At 39.1% G+C, this 21,950-nt stretch overlaps 1 protein-coding gene across 2 annotated transcripts in view; it reads right to left on the bottom strand.

The window, feature by feature from the left end:
• Window positions 1-21,950, bottom strand: part of LOC136858446 (unconventional myosin-IXa) — an 842,620-nt gene that overhangs the window by 230,688 nt on the left and 589,982 nt on the right. For both annotated transcript variants that reach the window (XM_067137995.2, XM_067137996.2), the window contains 3 exons: window positions 21,416-21,516; window positions 2,006-2,173; window positions 883-1,911 (listed from right to left, as the gene is read on the bottom strand). In XM_067137995.2, the coding sequence (XP_066994096.2) occupies window positions 883-1,911; window positions 2,006-2,173; window positions 21,416-21,516 (1,298 nt within the window). The remainder of the gene's footprint in view (window positions 1-882; window positions 1,912-2,005; window positions 2,174-21,415; window positions 21,517-21,950) is intronic.

The raw sequence follows: 21,950 nt of genomic DNA, 5'->3' as shown, positions 1-21,950 counted from the left end.
GAAGAAATCAAAACTTGAATCACACTTCAGTGATGCCGCGTTACTAAGATAGCTTACAAACCTTGGTTTTGCACTGAATCCTGATTTTTCCCCCCTGGAATTTCCACCCCGAACTCCGAACTCTCATTGGTCACATGTCTGAGGCCAAAATAATTGAGAAAAGAAGGGAGTTGGAAAGCAGCACGCTTACACGCTTCAAATTGTAATTTAGTGTTGGTGTCATACCACCTGTTAAAAGTCTATGAAGAGATCTCGTGTCTATATGGATTGAGGGAAATGAATTTCTAAGGTAATTTTTTAGAAGAGATAACTTCAAATATACTTCGTCCTACATGTCGTATCAACCTCACTTCTTGTGTCATAGAAATATCATTTTCTGTGTTCAGGAATATTCTGTCAGATAAACAAATGAACTTAAATGAAGAACATGTGGAGAAATTAGTTGTTGCACAATGTTTCAAAAGGAAATGGAAATATAACAATGTGGAAATGAATTTTGATAGTGCATATTTTCTAGTTTATTGTGCATGTTCCGTCATTTGATAGTGCATGAATGCATGCATATTTTGAGATTTGATAGTGCATGGAAATCTGGGCTCTACTAACAAGTATTGGAAATTCGCGAAAATCATCCGTCTTTTGGTGGATTGTCCAAGGAACTTGCATGATTTTTCCTTCATATTTTTTCCAAAAGGATATATAATTAATAGGAACTTTATATTTTGGTATTTGAATATCTTCCTCCACATTTAGCTAACATCATGTTTGAAATTTATTCTGCCAAATTGTTCAGTTAAATTACACTTATCCATATCTAGTTTTTAACTGATAAAACAGCAGTGAGTACTTTAAAAAATTGTTCCAAAATACATAATATATTACCTGTACATTTGTGTCCAGTTTCAACAAAAGCGTCCACAATATTTTTGCAGAATATGCAACGGTCTTCTTTTGAAACTCTAGTCACTTTCCTAAAGTGATGTCCAGCAATAGTGAAAACCTGAGCACTTTTCCATTCTAGTACATCTGATGGCTTGGAATTTGGACTTTCTCCAGCCATTGGTTGATCCATAATGAGATTCATAGTTTTAGTAGCTGGGTCACTATTGCGACGTTTCAAATGTAATGACGTAATTGCTCCACTTCTGTTTCTCTTTGTTGGCACACCATGAATTGGAATTCCTGACTTCAAATAAACATTATCAAGATGAGGAGGAACATGCGACCATTCCGACTCCTGGGAAGAAAACTGACCACTATATGAACTTTCACTACCGTCGCTCGATCTGGGTTCTTTTCGCAGTGCCCAGGATGATCTGGTCTCATTAGATTTCCCACCTTCATGTACTATATTTGTTTCCCTAATAGTTCCCAACAATCCAGTATTAGTATTACTATCACCTGTCATACTATCAGTCATCTCTTCCCCAACACTTCGGCATACAAGTTCTCGAGGTGCCCTAATTCGTCGAGCTATCCTAACCGGTATTTCAGGTTCTATATTTGGTTTAGTCATATACTGCTCATCATGGCTAATGCTTGACTTAAGAGGAGACCGAGTCTTCTGTTCTGCACTCAAAGTACTTACTTCTGTCCGTAACTCACGTTTTAATACTCTTCGGTTATCACTAGGAGTATCGCCACTATTTACATGCTGACTAACACGTGGAGATCTGGTAATTGAAGACTTTGGCACACTGATCTCACTTTGGTCAAGGAGTATATTTGAGCGCTTGTACCACACATCGTCTGCTGAGGGTGGCTCACTTCCAGAAATGCGATTATGATGTGCAGTCAATACATCAGGCAACACAGATCTGGATAACAACTGGTTAGACTCCTCCATTTCGCTGTCACTATGGATCAATGGAGCTACACCAGACTCCCATTTTTCAGACTTCTTACCAACACCTAAAAGAAGAATTGAAATTAATGCACAGAAGTAAAATTGATGGAATATTTAGAAAACAGACTGTAAATTCAATTACTGATAAACTCAAGTTACCAATGAATGCTTGCAATTGCCGTTTTGCCTTTTTGTGAAGTGTTTCTCGAACAGGAGCACTAGATTGAGAGTCGGTGCTGCGCTGAGATTCTACACTCTTCTGTGATGTTAGAGAATCGTTACTTCCTTTACGTTCACCGACAGCCAAAGTGTTGGGTGAACTGACTTCTGCAATTATTTGAAACAAACATAATAAATCAATAAAATTTCTCAATTCTGGATAGCTCACACAGGACCAAATATTGGCGCAAAATGTTAATGTGGGGTATTCAGCCCGAAGGCTGGTTGGATCCGCAACAGGTCCACCATTAGCTGTCATGGATGGCCTAGGTGTCACTGAAGAGGCGCACTAAGGAAATGAGGAGTGAGGTAGACAAACAAAATATGAATTATACAAACAAATTAAGATTTACTGTATTTATTCAAAAAAAAAAAAAGGCATCCGTTCACCTCCAGTGAATGATCACAAGGAACCAGAATTCAAAATTTACACATGGTGAGGATCAAATAAGGTATGAAATGAAAACACTTGAGAGGGACTGATTCACTATCAGTGGTGAAGTTTCTGACACAGAAATCAAAGGAGGGATGTCAATAGTAAAGGTTACAGCGGAAAATACCGAGCAAGTTCTTGATTACATATATTATTATTTTATTCAGTAGATTATGCTGTACCTTAAAGAATTTGAGGATATTCACATATATTTCATCATACTGGCCTATTTGTACTTCGTCCTAAAAAAATATATATTAAAACAATCACCACCACCTCTACTTCCAAATAGCTAACCCTCACAGACCAGTTCTCAGAATAGAAATTTGCTTAAATATGAGACATAAGGCTTCTATTACTCTTTTTCTATCATTTTCCATAGACTGAGTTAAGTCATCTTCAATATAGATCATTAGATCAAGTATCTGTCATCACTGCATGTCCTTCTTGGGGGAATAGCAACACTGCTTTTGTGATAGATCCGCTGGCAGAGAGGTCTTACAATGCAGATGCCAGAGTTGACTGGACTTAATGATGACATAGGTTTGAGAGTAGCTCTCATTATAGAAGTTGAGCAGAATGAAAAGCAGTGGGCTATGCTACTACATCTGCCACCCTTATGTTACTTGACATGCATTTGACCACCCTAAACATACAAATCTCTTTCAGTTCCTCAACCAAAAGTTGTATGTAGGGTGGTCTGTATAGAAAGAAACACCTTTTTCCATAAAGTGTGATTTTCGTAAGTGAGAAATGCTCACTCTCCCACAAAAAGTAACTCATTTTTCTTTGCTGTCATTTGATAATTTCCCTCAGGATTATTTAACTTGTCCAGTGATAACTTCATCTCTTTTGATAGGTTTCTGGTGCCATGCAGATGAGGACCATTAATAAGAAGAAGACTGTTGAAGTTTCAAAAGTCTCCCATTTTACTTGTATTAAGATCAAGGCCTCGTAAGTAATTTCTGCAGATTGTGTGTCATTTCATCTGGACAATCATGAGAGAGCCCAATGGTTTTATTAATTGCTCCTCTCAGAAGTTCATCCGTATCTAGTGGTGCCAACCTGTCAGCCACAATCTATGGTACCAACACTTCTGAATTATAGTATTTTATAGAACAACAAAAATGAAATTAAATACACTGACTGACAGAGCAAATGCAACACCAAGAAGGAGTGGTTCGAAAGGGATGAAAGTTGGGGAAAAAACAGAGACGGCACGGACGAATAATTGATGTTTATTTCAAACCGATATGCAGGTTACACAATGCGCACGGCATCGACTCAGTAGGATGTAGGACCACCGCGAGCGGCGATGCACGCAGAAACACGTCGAGGTACAGAGTCAATAAGAGTGCGGATGGTGTCCTGAGGGATGGTTCTCCATTCTCTGTCAACCATTTGCCACAGTTGGTCGTCCGTACGAGGCTGGGGCAGAGTTTGCAAACGGCGTCCAATGAGATCCCACACGTGTTCGATTGGTGAGAGATCCGGAGAGTACGCTGGCCACGGAAGCATCTGTACACCTCGTAGAGCCTGTTGGGAGATGCGAGCAGTGTGTGGGCGGGCATTATCTTGCTGAAACAGAGCATTGGGCAGCCCCTGAAGGTACGGGAGTGCCACCGGCCGCAGCACATGCTGCACGTAGCGGTTGGCATTTAACGTGCCTTGAATACGCACGAGAGGTGACGTGGAATCATACGCAATAGCGCCCCAAACCATGATGCCGCGTTGTCTAGTGGTAGGGCGCTCCACAGTTACTGCCGGATTTGACCTTTCTCCACGCCGACGCCACACTCGTCTGCGGTGACTATCACTGACAGAACAGAAGCGTGACTCATCGGAGAACACGACGTTCCGCCATTCCCTCATCCAAGTCCCTCTAGTCCGGCACCATGCCAGGCGTGCACGTCTATGCTGTGGAGTCAATGGTAGTCTTCTGAGCGGACGCCGGGAGTGCAGGCCTCCTTCAACCAATCGACGGGAAATTGTTCTGGTCGATATTGGAACAGCCAGGGTGTCTTGCACAGGCTGAAGAATGGTGGCTGACGTGGCGTGCGGGGCTGCCACCGCTTGGCGGCGGATGCGCCGATCCTCGCGTGCTGACGTCACTCGGGCTGCGCCTGGACCCCTCGCACGTGCCACATGTCCCTGCGCCAACCATCTTCGCCACAGGCGCTGCACCGTGGACACATCCCTATGGGTATCGGCTGCGATTTGACGAAGCGACCAACCTGCCCTTCTCAGCCCGATCACCATACCCCTCGTAAAGTCGTCTGTCTGCTGGAAATGCCTCCGTTGACGGCGGCCTGGCATTCTTAGCTATACACGTGTCCTGTGGCACACGACAACACGTTCTACAATGACTGTCGGCTGAGAAATCATGGTACGAAGTGGGCCATTCGCCAACGCCGTGTCCCATTTATCGTTCGCTACATGTGCAGCACAGAGGCGAATTTCACATCATGAGCATACCTCAGTGACGTCAGTCTACCCTGCAATTGGCATAAAGTTCTGACCACTCCTTCTTGGTGTTGCATTTGCTCTGTCAGTCAGTGTAAATACAGAAATGTACTCTGTGTGACAACTCTTCTTGTATGACAGCACATACTCTGATGCTTTTAATATAATAACAAACAAAATCATGAGCAGCTATTATTTAAAAATAACACATTTTTGAATAAATATCTTTTGAAATAAATGTAGGGCTATTAATATGGACAGCTCATCCTCAGAGATTCTTATTGTATTTGGTATTTGGAATACTTGGGAGTGAATTTATCATCTATACAAAAAAATTATGATCCTATTTGCACAACACTTTGCCTGATACTTCCTTAGAAACAATACTTTCTAAACCTGTCTAAGAAGCACAAAATGCACAAGAAAACAATAACCTTAAAAAATTATGCAGGCCAAGTTGATCTGGAGCAAAGACTTTGCTATATTCTGCCTTAGGTCTGGTTCGCTCTTCTACTGAATACTGAGCACTAGTCTGGCTAAATAACCCCTATTTTTTTTTTTTTTTTGGTTTCTCAATCTGTTTTACATCGCACTGACACAGCTATGTTTTAGTGATGATGGAATAGGAAAGATAATGTTCACGGCTTTAATTAAGGTACAGCCCCAGCATTTGCCTAGTGTGAAAATGGGAAACCATGAGAAACCATCTTCAAGCCTGACATCAGTAGGTAAACATCAGGACCATAATATAGTAAGTGGTGTGCTGGTGATTATTGTTTTAAGAGGAAGTACAGAACAGCTAGGCAACCATCCCTTATATACCACTAATCAGAGAGAAAAATGTAAGGGATCTGACACTTTGAAAAACTGAAGGTATCGGCCTAAGGAAGACAAGGGACACAAAGGGCGTGGAAGTGAAAGACTCAAGTGCTCTAATACTATTGGGGTTAGAAAATAATAAGAGTTGGCCAAGTGAGGTTGGACAAGATAGATGAAAGTGAGGAGCCTAGCACAAGAAAGTGGAAGCAATCCCAGGACTCAGCTAAGGGCCCCGTGGTTGCCAACCCATGCTCCAAAGTCTGAGCCCCTGGGGCCCCTTTTAGTCACCTCTTACGACAGGCAGGGATAGTGGGTATTATTCTACCGCCCCCACCATATAGTAAGGGCTGGCCCGTCTTTCATGCGAGTGCTGCTGCCTTGTGGCTGCCAGTCAGAGGCTGCAATCTCACTAGCCCGACAAATTACGGTCCGGTAGCTGGTAGCTAGCTGCAACTTCCTCTGTTCTGTTCATCACCGGTTCTGTGTAAACACTGTACCTTTAAGTGTTGAAGTTTTGTAATCTTTTGTTCGCAGATATTTATGAAGTATTAATTGTAACTGAATTTCGTATAGTAGTGTTGCTGTCATTAATTTGTTCTGAGAGGTAGAATGAGTTGTTGTATGGTAGCTAAGTGTTAAAATTATTCCCGAAGGACAAAAAATCTGGGAATAGACACAATTTACCACAGGTTCCCAGAAGATCAGGTGACTTGCAAAATAGGGTTGACTAAATATAAACGACTGGACTCTGTTAATTGTAAAAATGCATACGTATGCAGCAAACATTTCTCTACCTTTTGGTTATGAAGATGACTTGAAAAACAGTTTGTTAGGATTACCTCTAAGGAAAACACTGAAGTCAAGTGCTATTCCATCCCTGAAACTACCAGGTCATATGGAACAACAAGATGTCAAGGTAAGTAGAGTATATTAGGTGGGCCATTCCCTCTCACAACGCTCTGAACGGTCGACTGCGCGTGACTTAAACTGGAGGGCTAGGACTGTGTGCCTGCATTTGCCTGCATGTGGCATAAACGTTGATAATTAAGAAAAATAAGTTCAATTTTTAATAAATGTTGTAGGTAAGTGGCCAGCTCATCATCTAACTAACAGGAATGGTCAGAGATTGATCGATCTTTGTATTGATCATGGGCTACTTTTGGAAACCACACGATTCAAACGACGACCACATAAACTGATGAATTGGAAGTGCCCTAATCTTAAATTAGGGGAGTTCCAAATAGTTCTTATCCATAGCTACATGATCAATCATAAGGAAATTTACAATGTGATGGTCCTCCGTGGAGTGGACATAGATTCAGATCATTATTTGTCCAAAATTAAAATAAAATTAACTCCAAAAAAGAAATGCATTCTCTCCAAATGTAATAGGAAGAAAACATATGACCCTAGCTATCTCATTAATAATAAATTATATTATGAACAATCTAAAACCTACCTAAGTGATGATTTGGGAACGGTAATTAACAAGATAAAAACCATTGCTGAGGAAAACGCTCCCGTTAAAAAGAGGAAAAAACATGCTTGGTAGAATGAGGAGTGCGATGCAGCGATTCAACACCGACACAAGGCATGGTTGATTGATCAACAACGGAAAACAGAACAGTCACGCGAAGAACTTGTTACTACTAGATGACATACGGCTAAAATCATCTGAAGGGTTAAGAGAAATTATCACACGGAGATGTTACACTCTATTGACGAAGCATTTACTCAACATAAGACAAGAGATTACTATAAAACATTTCGGCAATACCAAACAAATTATACTCCCCCAACACTCCTAATGAGAGATACTAATGGAAAACAGGCACATACTAATCAAGATAATGCGGAAATTTTAGCTAGATACTTTGAGAACTTCCTTAACAGTGAGGAACCTTCAGAATATCTGCAATATGACACACATCCAAAAAATAGGATACCTTTAGAAAAGGATACACCGCCCGTTTATAATGAAGTACGAGCAGCAATTGATTCCCTTAAAAATAATAAAGCACCGGGAGAGAACCAAATCGTCGCAGAAGTATGGAAGAATGCTAATGACCAAACCGTTCAGAATCTACATAAACATCTTATAGATATTTGGAATACTGCTACAATGCCTGAAGAGTGGAATATGGCAATAATTCAACCATTGCATAAAAAGGGTGATAGATCTGATCCAAATAATTATCAGGGAGTATCATTATTGAATATTACATATAAGATTTTATCCAAGATTATCTATAACAGAATACAGGGTCATCTTGACTGTGAACTAGGGGAATATCAAGGTGGATTTCGTCCAGGAAGAAGCTGCCCTGACCAAATCATCAGTTTAAAATGGATTATGAAACATCATAGATCTAGAAACAAAAATTTAGTTATTACGTTTGTTGATTTTCAAAAGGCGTATGATAGTATACATCGTGAATCACTGTTGAATGTCCTTCAGGAATTTGGTCTACATTCCAAACTTATTAGCCTGATTGGTATGACTCTTAAGAATACTCAATCTAAAGTTAGATTCAGAAATGAGTTACCTAAATCATTTGCAATTACAACAGGCCTCCGCCAGGGAGATGGACTTTCGCCATTATTGTTCAATTGTGTATTGAAAAAGGTCATGCAAGAGTGGACTAAGGTATGTCCTCCAAAAGTCAAAATTGGAAAAAATATCAAACTAAATTGCTTGGCATTCGTGGATGATATTGCGATACTGGCAAATGGTTTCGAAGAGGCTAAAGTTCAATTGGAAGAACTTGCAAATGTAGCGAAAAAAGTTGGATTGCAAATTTCGTATGATAAAACAAAAATAATGCCTAATTTCAAAACTTTAAATTCAGAGCTATTATTAAATAATAATAAACAAATTGAAATTGTAAGTACATTTAAATATTTGGGTGAAAATGTCACTTGGAATTGCAATGAAAAACCATCAATAGAGAGCAGAATATATAAACTGAAGCAGGCACAACAGATAACTTGGTCTACATACAAAAAGAAATGTCATTCGATTAATGCTCAATTTAGGCATTATAACTCTGTTATTAAACCAGAAGCAACTTATGCTAGTGAAACATTATTTAAACTCAATACTAGATCAACAACAGAACGCTTACAACGAGTTGATTGAAGGATACTCAGGACGATCATAAACAAGAAACATCAGGTGGATGGACAGTGGAGATTGTTGCCGAATGAGGTTATCTATCGGGAAAGTGAGTCCATCACAGACACGATGAGAAAAAGAAGAATTGCCTTTTTTTTTTTTGTCATATATTTCGACTAAGTGATAACAGAGTTTTAAAACAATTATTTAATTACTTTTGGAATAGTAAATCAAAAAACAATTGGTTTAAAGAAGTTCAAAGTGATTTGGAGGAGTTGAATATTACCATGCAAATCATAGAAAACAGAGGCGAGAAAAGTATTTTGAAGAATAAATGCATCAGGCTTCCTCTGACCACTGTACAGAGGAAACAATATGTTATAACGGATGCGGAGAGGGCAGCCAGGTCAACCAGACTCAAGACGTTTTGGGAGAAGAAAAGGAAGACAAATTTGTTGTAGTCTGATTTAAGTGCTCCAATGTGAGCGTAAACTCTGTAAACAAATAAATAAATAAATAATTAAAAGGTTGCCATTATTAAAATAGAATGGTACTTTACACACCTCCTGCAATCAATCATATGATACTGTAGATAAATAACAGAAGAAACTCTCAGTAATTACATCATATAAGCTAATTGTGAATTCAATACATACATAAAAACACTGGAATAGTTGTTGGTTTAATTGTATTTAAACTCACGTTTTGTGAGTTAGGGAGTTGTTGAAGAGGCTGAAGCTGCCTACAGTTGACTCTTCTTCGCTGAATGCTTCTTCGTAGCATCTATTTTATGTGGTTTTTTTTGTTTGTTGAGGTGCTGTATTCTAATGAAAGTCCTAGGTCTGATGTACGGAGAGATAATATTCTCGTTAAGTTAGGGAAATTTTGATTTAAGTACATACATACATACATACATACATACATACATACATACATACATACATACATACATACATACATACATACATACATACATACATACATATCCCATGCTGTTCCATCTTAAGCGATGGGTTGGCGAACGAGGCTTCTCCACCAGTTGCGGTCTCTGAACTTCTCTCCTTCTGTGATGCTTTCCAAAGTACGTCCTCTCTGTTGAATGTCAATCTTCACCATGTCCTTGTACCTGAGTCTTAGTCGCCCTCTTGGTCTTCTGTCTTCAAGTTTTAGATCGTACATTTTGTTTGGTAATCTGTTGTCGCCCTCTTGGTCTTCTGTCTTCAAGTTTTAGATCGTACATTTTGTTTGGTAATCTGTTATCACCCATGCGTTGCATATATCCATACCATCTCAGTCGCTGCACTGTTATTTTGTCCTGCACTCTTACAACTTGAGCCTGCTTGGGGATTTCCTCATTATGGACTCTGTCCCTCCGTGTTTTACCGATCATGCTACGGACAAATTTCATTTCTGCTGCCCGGATTCTACTAACATCTTTATTTCTCATGGTCAATGTTTCGCAACCATAGGTCAGGATTGGTACGTAATAGGTTTCATAAATGACTCTCTTACATTCTGTTGGTATTTTCTTGTTCCATATTATGTCTTTAACTATTTTGTAGAAGTTGCTACCTGCCTGAATTCTGTGGGAAATTTCCTTGTCTACAGAATTGAATGATGGTTCATCTGTAGCTGTTTCCCCTCCATTTCAATGTGTCCCATTGGTTGTCCGTATCTCTTCATGACCATAACCTCACTTTTCTCTTGGCTGAAGATGAGTCCATATTCATTAGCAGCTTCTGCCCAGGAGTTTATTTGTCCTTGTAGATCTTCTTTAGAGTCTCCCCCCAAGCATATATCACCTGCGAACAAGATAACTTTCATTTTCTTACCTCCAATGGTTTGGTGAACTATTCTCTGAATCTCGTTCATCACAGTGATGAAAAGAAGAGGAGACAGAACACCACCCTGTCTTAATCCAGATTTCATATCAAAGGTTTCAGTCATTCCTATGGGTGTTTTGACTTTACTTCGGGTATCTTCATGCAAATTTTTAATCCGGTGTATCATGTCATCCTGTATTCCAATTTTCTTCAGTGTTTCCCATACCTTCTCTCTGTTCACTGCATCAAATGCTTTCTTGATATCCACAAAGGCTAACCACAAATCTCGGTTGCGTTCGTAGGATTTTTCCATTAACTGATGGACTGTAAAGATAAAATCAGTTGTTGATCTCCCCTTCCTGAATCCATACTGTTCTTCGAAGCGGTTCTCTTCAATAAAGGGTCTGATTTTATGCTCTATAATTCTTTCATAAAGTTTACCAACTTGAGATGTTAAAGTGATGCCTCTATAGTTGGAACATTTCTTTCTATCTCCTTTCTTGAAGATTGAAATTATGATGTCTGTTTTCCAATCGACTGGTATGTCCCCTTCTTTCCAGATCTTACGAAAGAATCTGTAGATCCAATGTTTTCCAGAAATGCCCATAGCTTTGATCATTTCTCCATTAATTTCATCAGCACCAGCTGATTTTCCAGTTTTGATGTATTTCCAGGCATATTCTACATCACTCCATGTTAAGTCTAACCTGCTGTCAGAGGCAGACTTGCAGGAGGTAGTACCGGTACTGTATTTTTGTGTAGGCTGCATGCAATTACATCCAGCAATTCATCAAAGTAAGTCTTCCAAGTCTCTTTGATCTTCTCATCTTCAGTGATCAGATTTTCATCATCATCTCTTAGGTATTTGGAGTGTTCTTTATCTGTTTTTCTATTTTTCATCATCTCATAACATTTTCTTATTACCATTAACATCCTCTTTCAATTCATCACTTCACTTGTTCAACCACTTCTCTCGTTCTTCTGAAACTTCTTTGCTTGTTTTTTAGCAACCCTGTATAGTTCCTTATTACGATCAGTCCGGTCCTTGAAATATTTTCTGAACATGTTGTTCTTATTCAGGACAGCAGTTCTTGTTCTGTCATTCCACCATGGAGTTTCCTTCCATCTTCTTGTGCCACTGGTTCGTCCATAAACCTTCTCAGTCATCATTACTAGATTTTCTTTCAGATCCTTCCATTCTTTCTCAACTGTTCTTTCATCTGTCTTTGGTATAACTGTTTTGTTGTTTTCTTGGAACTTTATTATTCTATCATTGTCCTTCAGCTTCCAAGTCTTGAGTTTCTTTACCTGTGTGGTTCTTACTTCTTTTAACTTGTTAAACTTGAAGTATCCAATGAGGAGTCTATGATCACTTTCAAGGGAGACACTAGGAATCATTTTTACGTCTAACAGTCTATTTTGTAGTTGTTTCTCGATCAAAAAGTAATCTATAAGAGATTCACTTTTTCCATCCCATCCATATCTTGTGACCTTATGGCTTTTTTGTTTTTGATACCACGAGTTCCCTGTTATAAGGTTGTTCCTCAGGCAGAGATCAAGTAGTCTAGTTCCTTCTGGGTTTCCTGGACCCTATCCATGTGCTCCTAGAATACTTTCATATCCATCTCTCACAGTTCCTACTTGAGCATTCATATCCCCTATGATAATCGTTCTATCTCCTCTTATTCTTTCCTCTATGTCTTTTTCAAAATGTTCTTTTTCTTCATCTTCACAACCAGTCTGTGGTGCATAGCAATGAATGATATTAATGTTCTGGGAAGAATCCAATTTCAGCATTATGTGAAGAATCCGATCAGAAACAGATTTTACTTCTACTACATGATCTTTCATTTGATGATCCATAACAACACCAACTCCATTTTTTGCCTGATCTCCACCTGACCAAAAGAGATGATATCCCTCTCTGAGTTCCTTTGATCCTTTTCCCTTCCACTTGGTTTCACTGAGACCCTGTATGTTTATGTTCCATGTTTTCATTAAGTCTACACATTCCTCTTTGCCAGTGAGTGTCAGAATGTTTAGCGTGGCAATTTTGATTACAGTCTCATATCGAGTTTTGTGTTCTCCTCTTTGGTTGTGATGGAGCATCGGGTATTGAACCGTCATTAATATCATTACCAATGAGGGAACTAGAGTCATTATTCTGGTGATTACAATATTTCCATCCGAGGCCTCGTTTAGTTTTGAAAGCAATTCCAAATTATTCAGAAGCTGACTTGCTCGGCCTATCATTTCCGAAGATTTTTCTGTCAGGGTTATCTCCCTTAGCCTTTAATAGTCCCCTATCAACCTGCAAGGCAGCAGGCCCTGAGTCAGATCTCAGGAATCAGATATTGCCTCTTCCGCCAGATCCGCCGTATCAGTGATTTTCACTTCCGCCTTCACCGCCGTTGAGGTCTTCACCCGTATCCCTGGGCATGGGTTCTGTGTTATACCCCACAGGAATGGGTCCCCGACTGAACTCAGCCATCCTATCACTCCGGCCCACTGAAGAGTGGGGTGCCCACCACCGCGGCGTGGATGCACCAGACAGGAATTACTCAAGTGGAGGAATAGGGAAGGTGACCCTATCTCCCTTGAGCCGAGTTAATGGTTGTGTATGGTGCCACAACCAAAGAAGAAATATAGAAGTATAGAAGTTAAAATCTGCATCACTTTTTCACATTTATAAAGCCCCTGAAAACTGCCAAACAGTACCTCAAAATGCATAACTTTTTGACACCATTCTTCAGTTGGGTCACTTCCTGTAGCAATGCAAACATTTCACCTTTATCACCCAAGATGTGTCCGGCTCCATAGCTGAATAGTCCAAGAGATCTCTGGTTCGATTCCCGGCCAGGTCGGGGATTTTAACTTTTGTAAGTTAATTCCTACTATGTTGGGTGTTTGTGCTGTCTTCAACATTGGAATTAATTTTAGGTAGGGCCCCATTCTCACTGACCCTCAGATCGCATACAGACCTGCACCAGGCTTCTCCAGAGACCTAACGCCATAAATTACCCAAGCTGTCATCTACAGAGCGACATTGAATGCCAAGTAGTCTGCAAGATATTTAATTGCATCCTGGTTTATGTCTTCAATTTCAAAGTCCTGGCTCAAGTCTTCCATCCTTAACAACTCCGACGTTTCTTCCGGTCCATCCATGCGTCAAGTTTTTAAGGGCCCCTCAGCAACACCTACGCAAAATTTGTTTATGAAGTTCAAAAAATCATCTTCATTATCAGCGTAAGGATGATAACTAGCATTATCACTTGGCGATGGATTATTTTCAGGTTCCACTGACACACTACTGGAGAGAGGGATTTCAGTACTATCCGTGAGTAACAAGTTGAATTCTGTTATGAACTTCAAAAGGGGACGGATTGTTGTAAAAAGCTCGTAGGCCATAGACAAGTGAAAACAAAATCTCCAAGCATACTTGGTTTAATCTGGCAGTTAAAATATAAGACATACTTGCAGTGTTCATGTCTTCAAAAGGTCCTTTTTTGAAACAAAATAAAGTTTTCTGTTTATCAACTATCAGTTGTGTGTAATCACCCCCAGAAAGCGCTTCAGAGTATTTTCCTGCCTCCTTAAGTTTAAGCCATATCCACTTCTAAAGGGAATCTTTTCCTATATAGACGTCCTGGAGTTCAACACGTTGAAGGTGTCATTGACTAGCTCGATGAAGTAGCTTTCAACTTTCTTGTTGAAAGTATCGAGTTCATTCATAACTTAGTCTTTATCTCATCGTTCCGAGTATCCTCCTGACATTGTTCCCACCTGTTTGTACTAGCAATCATTTGACCCATAAATGTAACTTGAAAACAATATTCTTTAACCCATGGGTAAATAATGCCAATATCGAGCTCGAATTATTATTATTATTATTATTATTATTATTATTATTATTATTATTATTATTATTATTATGAATTGTGAGGTACAGCTATGAAGTGTTTACATCCACTTATTAGTATTATTTATGTAGTTATGTATGGATGATTGTATTATTTGTGAGGTTATGTCATGGAACATGTGCTGTATATATATTAATATGAGTTCAGTTCATGTAAAAACCCGTAATTAATAGTATTGTGCCATTCCACTACTCCGGAAGTGAAATTCAGTAAGTTGGAGTAAACGCGATTACCCACAATGAAAATAAACATAGTGAATAACTTTATAGAATATCACAGAAGCTACGGTTAATGTAATGTCGAAATATATATAATCATGATGGCAGTGAAAAAAGACAAAACAGGGATTCGAATTGTTAGAAAACCAACACTGTAGAAAAATCACAAATGATTGACTAGCTTAGCGAGCAGACGTATTGCAATTAGGAAGCAAGTTGAAGTGTAATAAAAAATATATATCAAGGAAAGAAGATAATTTGAGAAAAGAAGATTCAACAGTGATAAAACGTCAATATAACACGGAGCATATCAGAATATCATCATAACGCATGTTATTTTAATTTAAAATACGCAACAAGATTTAGAGGCCAGCCATATTAAAGATAAAGATGATGATGATGATGATGCTTGTTGTTTAAAGGGGCTTGACATCAAAGGTCGTCGACTCCTAACGATACGAGATGGACGACACATGATATAATTAAAATTTTAAAATGTGACTAGGGTTTAAAAAAATGGTGATAAAATATGGTTATGAGATTAAAACAATCAGTGGATCTAATTCGCAATGCCTTATTGCAAATAAAATAATAGAAAATACAGGTGACAAAGAAATAAGGCATTGCCTGGAATACACATATATATAATTCAACTTAAAAGTTAAAATAACTCATTAAAATACACAACACAAACTAAAATGAAGTAAATGGGATAAAAGCGCAGTTAACACAAATACTCTAGGACAAAGGACATCATTACACACGATAAAAAAGACCACTATCCCTCATAAAACAGGTGACGAGGTCTGCAGACTGCTCGTCATCGTGCAGGATGAGGGAGATGGTACGCGGGAGTTTTAGACTGCGGCGCAGACCGACCAGGTCCACACACTCCGTAAGGCTGTGTACCACGGTAAGATGATCGCCGCAAGTACACACCGGAGGGGGTTGCTGATCCGAAGAAGACATAATACCACTCCTTCCCTCCGAGAAGCCCAAAGGGAAGTCCTCCATACCTTCGTTGCACCTTTTATCGCTCTCAGCTTATTTGGAAGAGGAGTGGCCTGCCACTCCATCTCCCAATGGGACATAACCAGATGTCTCAGCTGAGAGCGAATATCACTTGCTGGAGCCTTGAAAGACAATGGGATCAGTGTAACTGCCTCCTTGGCAGCCTTATCTGCTAACTCGTTTCCCTCTACACCCATATGGTTTGGGAGCCACAGAAACGTGATTCTGGTGCCGGCATCCAAACACCCGGCCCGCAGGTCCTGGATCCACTGCACCAGAGGGTGCCGAAGGAAACAGGTATCAATAGACTGTAGCGAGCTCAAGGAGTCAGTACACAGAAGAAAGTGTCGGCGCTCATGGGACATTGCACATCGCAGAGCTTCACAGATGGCATAGAGCTCCCCTGTGTACATACTACAAGTTTCCAGGAGAGCAAAAAGAAACCTCTCAGTGTCAACAAGGAATGCACAGACTACTTTAGTGTCTGTTCTTGAGCCATCCGTGTCAACGATGACTGAACAGACAGAAAGAGCCTCTGATAAATCGAAGGGTCCGTATTTTCCTTCGGGCCAGTGTGCAGATCCAGGATTATTTCAGGACATCGTACTACCCATGGAGGTACCCCTCTTGGTTGTCTGCCAAGGCAAGGATCCGAAGGTACCTGAAGCCATATTAAAGATGGCAAGAAGATAGTATTAACCAGAGAAGCAAATGATCGAAATAGTGCGCTTTTATCATTATAACGTGTATATATAGGCCTACATATTGTGATATATATACAGACATCTTGGAGGTCTGATAGGGATTGGAAATCATGTAAAGAAACCTTAAAAGAAACATAATTGTGCAGTATATTAGAAGGCTTTGATATAATTAACATGCAACAGCTGATTACACATTTATATTTTATCTTTGTATTTGAGCAAGACAAGATGATGATGCAAGGCAGGCTACATGGATAAACCCAAGCTGAACCGAGCTAGACCAACACCGCAAATGACGTCTACATAGCAAGCCATGCAGCAGGACAATCGCCACGACAGCGGAGCATGAACGAACCATAAAATCATTCCAAAAGCACAGGAAAAGGGATTTCTTAAATAAAAATATGTGGATTGGTGGATGTTATTATGAGTTGACCATCTGTAGCTAGAATTTTGATATTGTGTCGTTATAGTCTTCAAAATAATTTATGTCACATTCTCACGAGTGATTTCATTATTACATCGATATAAAGGGAATAGGTTAGTGTTCGTATAGAAATGTAATCCAACTCCAGTTAGAAATGTAATATTCTATCCCAATAGGTTATGCCATAGCAGACGTGAAGTTCTTACGAGTAGAATACTTTATGATGTTAATAAGAATCCAAGTGATATGTAGGCGATGTGTAGATGATACATATAGGTGTTATACTGTCATAATAAGTTAGGGTAACACGAGGTATGGAAACTGCAGCATACAGAAGAAATGTTGATATGATGTAAGAAGATAGTGGTCCAATGGTTTAAGAATATACAAGGATAAAATTACTTGTGCGTCAAGAGAGGTTAATATGTGAAAAGTTTAGAGTAATAAGAAGAGAGATCAGTTAAAATGAGTAATGAAGAGGGTGTGATGCTGTTATATGAAAGAAACGAAAAATGTAATTGAATGGAGATATGTGCTACAATGAAATAAAAGATGGAAATAGAAAATTTGAAGTGAAAAATGAGAAGATTGATGCAAATTTGGATCATATATATTCATGATTGAATAACGTATGTTGTTGAGAAACCATATACAATGGTAATGGCGACGTATTTTAACCTTCGTGGAATAGTCATCAAAAGATATCCTTATAAAAATGAGTATTCATTCACTTGGACATATTAACTTAGAATCGTATCAGGACAGGCCATGGAAAGTGCGCTGACTTACTCTATAAATGGGGCAAACTTCCCTCCCCGGAATGCAGCTGCGGTGCCCCTACGCAAAAAGTTCGTCATATAGTGGAACAGTGCCCCCTGAATGCTTATCAGGGTAACCCAAAAGACTTTCTTGACCCAAATCTTTCTTGTATAGACTATTTGCAGAGCTTGAAGGTGAAATTGTAACCTACAGTACACAGTGTATTGTATATTAAATTTTAATTTGTGAGTGTGTGTTTTTATTTTTGATGTCATACGCTAAATAATAAATTCTTCTGAAAAGTTGCATTCTATGCAAATATTTGTTATATGAGAACTTCAAGACAAGCAACAATGAATAAGTAAAGTTTTCGGAATAACAGACTGTCAAGAGGAATGCCGAGTTGTTATGTTAGTTTTTTGAGAATTAATCTGCGTATAGATATAAATGAGGGAAGATAGTCTTCCAGTTATAATGGAATGAATAGCTAATGTATGTGAATAGAAAATTAATGAGAGTTAAAGAATCATCAAATGCTACCAGAAAAGAATCTATTTATTGTTCACATGGGTGGATAACATTGTGTCTGAGAATATTCAGGGATGGAAGGGAAAAGTTGTCTTTAGGCCTATATATAGCACAAGACTTTCATATTGGTGAATCTATCCAATTTAATTTGTTATATTTTGATATGTCCCAATAAGGAAATCAACCTGTATGACTTGTGAACAGGAAGGTCATCACTTGAATCCTGAACATGTGTCTGTAGTGACGAAATAAGAACTATCTAGTGATGTTTATTTAAAATCCACGGGAATGAAGGCAATCATCTACCTACTGTTATGCTAAAATTTAGATATTTCAGATGATTATGCTATACACAGGATTTATAGCCAAGCAGTTTGTTCGCTCACGTTCATTCGAACCTAATGCGGTCAACTGTATCTCGGTCGATGTTGAGTGGGTTGGCTGGCAGCATGTAACCTGAGGTAAGGTGGCTGGTACGCTTACAGACAGTATCAACGACATTGCGACAAACAAGCGTAAAAGAAGCGAGGAAACATGCAAATATTTTAAGGAAGTATGCTGTGATGTAATGTAAATACAAACTTTCTATATAAACAGTATAAGATCAACTTGTCATGGTAGTAGATGCAGAGACTGAGCTCGATAGCTGCAGTCGCTTAAGTGCGGCCAGTATACAGTATTCGAGAGATAGTGGGTTCGAACCCCACTGTCGGGAGTCCTGAAGATGGTTTTCTGTGGTTTCCCATTTTCACACAAGGCAAATGCTGGAGCTGTACCCTATTTAAGGCCACGATCGCTTCCTTCCCATTCCTAGCCCTTTCCTCTCCCATCATCACCATAAGACCTATCTGTGTTGGTGCGACGTAAAGCTACTTGCAAAAAAGTTCAACAAGGAGACACAGAACATTAACTTGTATTGTCTTTCACATTGTTACAAACATTTATCATTATTGTGTAGTCTGTTTTAGTACAGAATGAATCAAGAGCGCATCATTTACAATATCTTGGTTAAAAAGCTATTAAAAATTATTCTAAGTATTATAGTCTTGGTCCAGCTTGTCAATACATTTATATAATTGAAAATCATTCATTCAAACATGCTCCAGCAACATAGTACATTCTCTTCATCAGTGAAGTCCACTCAAATAACAAAAACAATATAAATTCTGGGCTAAACAAACGACAGTGAAAGTGAATGTAGGCTACTTTGTTCCTAAAATATGTTTGAATAAGTGATTTTCAATTTAATTTAATTTCATGTGGCTATTTCTAGCCGAGTGCAGCCCTTGTAAAGCAGACCCTCCGATGAGGGTGGGCGGCATCTGCCATGGGGAGGTAAATGCGTGTTATTGTGGTGGAGGATAGTGTTATGTGTAGTGTGTGTGTTGCAGGGATGTTGGGGACAGCTCAAATACTCAGCCCCTGGGACACTGGAATTAGCCAATGACGGTTAAAATCCCCGACCCGACCGGGAATCCAACCCGGGACCCTCAGAACCAAAGGCCAGTACGCTGACCATTCAGCTAAAGAGTTGGACATGATTTTCAATTATAAAAGTGTATTGACAAGGTGGACCAAGCATATACTACTTAAATAATTTTTAATAGCTTTAGACAAGTCAGTACAGGAACAAATACAAATACTTATTATGGTTAAGCTTATCTACATATCTTGGTTAAGCTAGCTCCTTTTGTCCCTAATAAAGTTATCAGCTGAACTGACATTTCTTTCATTTGCCGCATTGGAGGTTGGAATCGACAATACTTTCTTTGCTAGCAGAGCAAGGCTTGGAAATTCTGTGGTGTTAATTTTGCACTATGCAAGGGGACCGTCATCAGAAAGGCGATCTTTTAATAAGTTGTTGTAGTAAGAATATCAGTAATGTTTATTCATCCACAGTCTGTGCCAACATTAACTCATTTTTGACATAGATCTAGGAAACAACCATAAAGGAACGGAGATATGTTGCACATATTTTGACGCACTTCTGTATAATGTTTTGTTTGATATAATGTGGTACTGTATTTGATGGAGGCACTGGATTTAGCAAAACTTAACACACAAATGTTTTCATATATGAGGTAGTAGATGCAAACGTCAATAAGGAAGCAAAAAATTTGCATGGCATATATCCTGCATGTTCACCATTCGCAGCTGTTAATGGTAAGAAGTATTAGCACACTTCGCTCTTCATATTTTCTTAATTTAGTGATCCATACAGCTTCCTCTCAGCTTTTGCTTTCATCCTGTCTTTGGACTCCAACTCCATGTGTGCAATGCATGTTGTAGTGACTGTGAATGTGAATCAGTCGAACAGAATGTGCTGCGTTCTCTCAGTCTGTTGAGCGCAAAGCAGTCGAACAGGTCACGGTCATTAACACAGCAGGACTGAACTATACGATCAACCGACCGTAAACGGAGAATGCAGACATTTGGTGTGAAGCATGGACTATAGGTACATATTACCAGTGATGCCTGAGAAGAATCCTGAGAGTAAAATGGCAAGATAGGCACACTTAAAATTAGTGTTCTGGAAAAAGCAAACTCCAGTAGCACTGAAGCCATGATCATCAAGCACCAACTCGCTTAACAGGTCATACTGTTTGTATGCCTGAATTCCAACTGCCAAAACAAATTCTGTATTCCCAGCTAAATGATTGTCAAAGTTGACAAGTGGTACAAAGATACATAAAAAACCTACATGAAAAAAATGTCAAATTAAAGCTGACAAATGGGAAGCTACTGCACTTGACCGTTCAGTATGGTGATGTGATGTCTTGGAAGGAATTTAGCGCTTCCAGCTACATCGTCAGAAAACAGAAACTGACAAGCACAATGCTATGAAACAATGGGAACTTCTGAAGAAAAACAACACTACACAACCAGCCTCCATCAGACCAAACATATATCAGCAATGCAAAAGAATCTGTGGTTCCAAGATTGGCCTCTACAGCTATCTAAAAATCCACAAAAACTTAGTTTTGAAGAAAACAATCTTACTCGTCAGCAAGTGATACTCTATCATCATCATGCACTTAAAGCATTGTATATATCTGCAGGGTACAGGGTACAGAGAATAAAAAGTTCATTATCTCCAAAGAAAAACCTAGGATCATTGTAAACTCTGTACCTGAGCTCTTTTCCTCTTGAGATGAATTTTCATGGTGTTCAGTCTTTGCGGTGATATTTTTCTTTGAAGCCTGGAGAGCTCTCTTGTCTATATCGTCCAAGCTGAAACAGACAATGCAATTATGTCACTAAAAGAAGCTTTTGTGATCTATTTAGAGAGTAGATTAATATCATAGTATGAATAAATATATCCCTAAAAAAACAGATTAGCTGTAACATTTTCATACTTTTTAAATTTGAAACTATTTACAGTAAAACCTTGTGAATTCTATGTGTTAGGGACTCGAAAGGAGGGTAGCAGGTTTTTGAAAGTTGCAAAGGCAGCAGTCTAGATGACTGACTGATATGGCCTTGTAATAATACTCAACATGGCTTAGCTGTGTTGATACTGCACCACAGCCACAAGCAATGGGAAACTACAGCCGTAACTAACTCCCCAGGACATGCAGCTCTCTCTGTATGAATGATGTATTGATGATGGCTTCCTCCCGGGTAAAATATTCCGGAGGTACACTAGTCCCCCATTCGGATCTCTG

The sequence above is a fragment of the Anabrus simplex genome, chromosome 1 (assembly GCF_040414725.1).
Source record: "Anabrus simplex isolate iqAnaSimp1 chromosome 1, ASM4041472v1, whole genome shotgun sequence".
In the NCBI taxonomy this organism is placed as follows: domain Eukaryota; kingdom Metazoa; phylum Arthropoda; class Insecta; order Orthoptera; family Tettigoniidae; genus Anabrus; species Anabrus simplex.
Note: the sequence above shows the minus strand (reverse complement) of the source record. Positions and strands in the feature narration are given on the sequence as shown.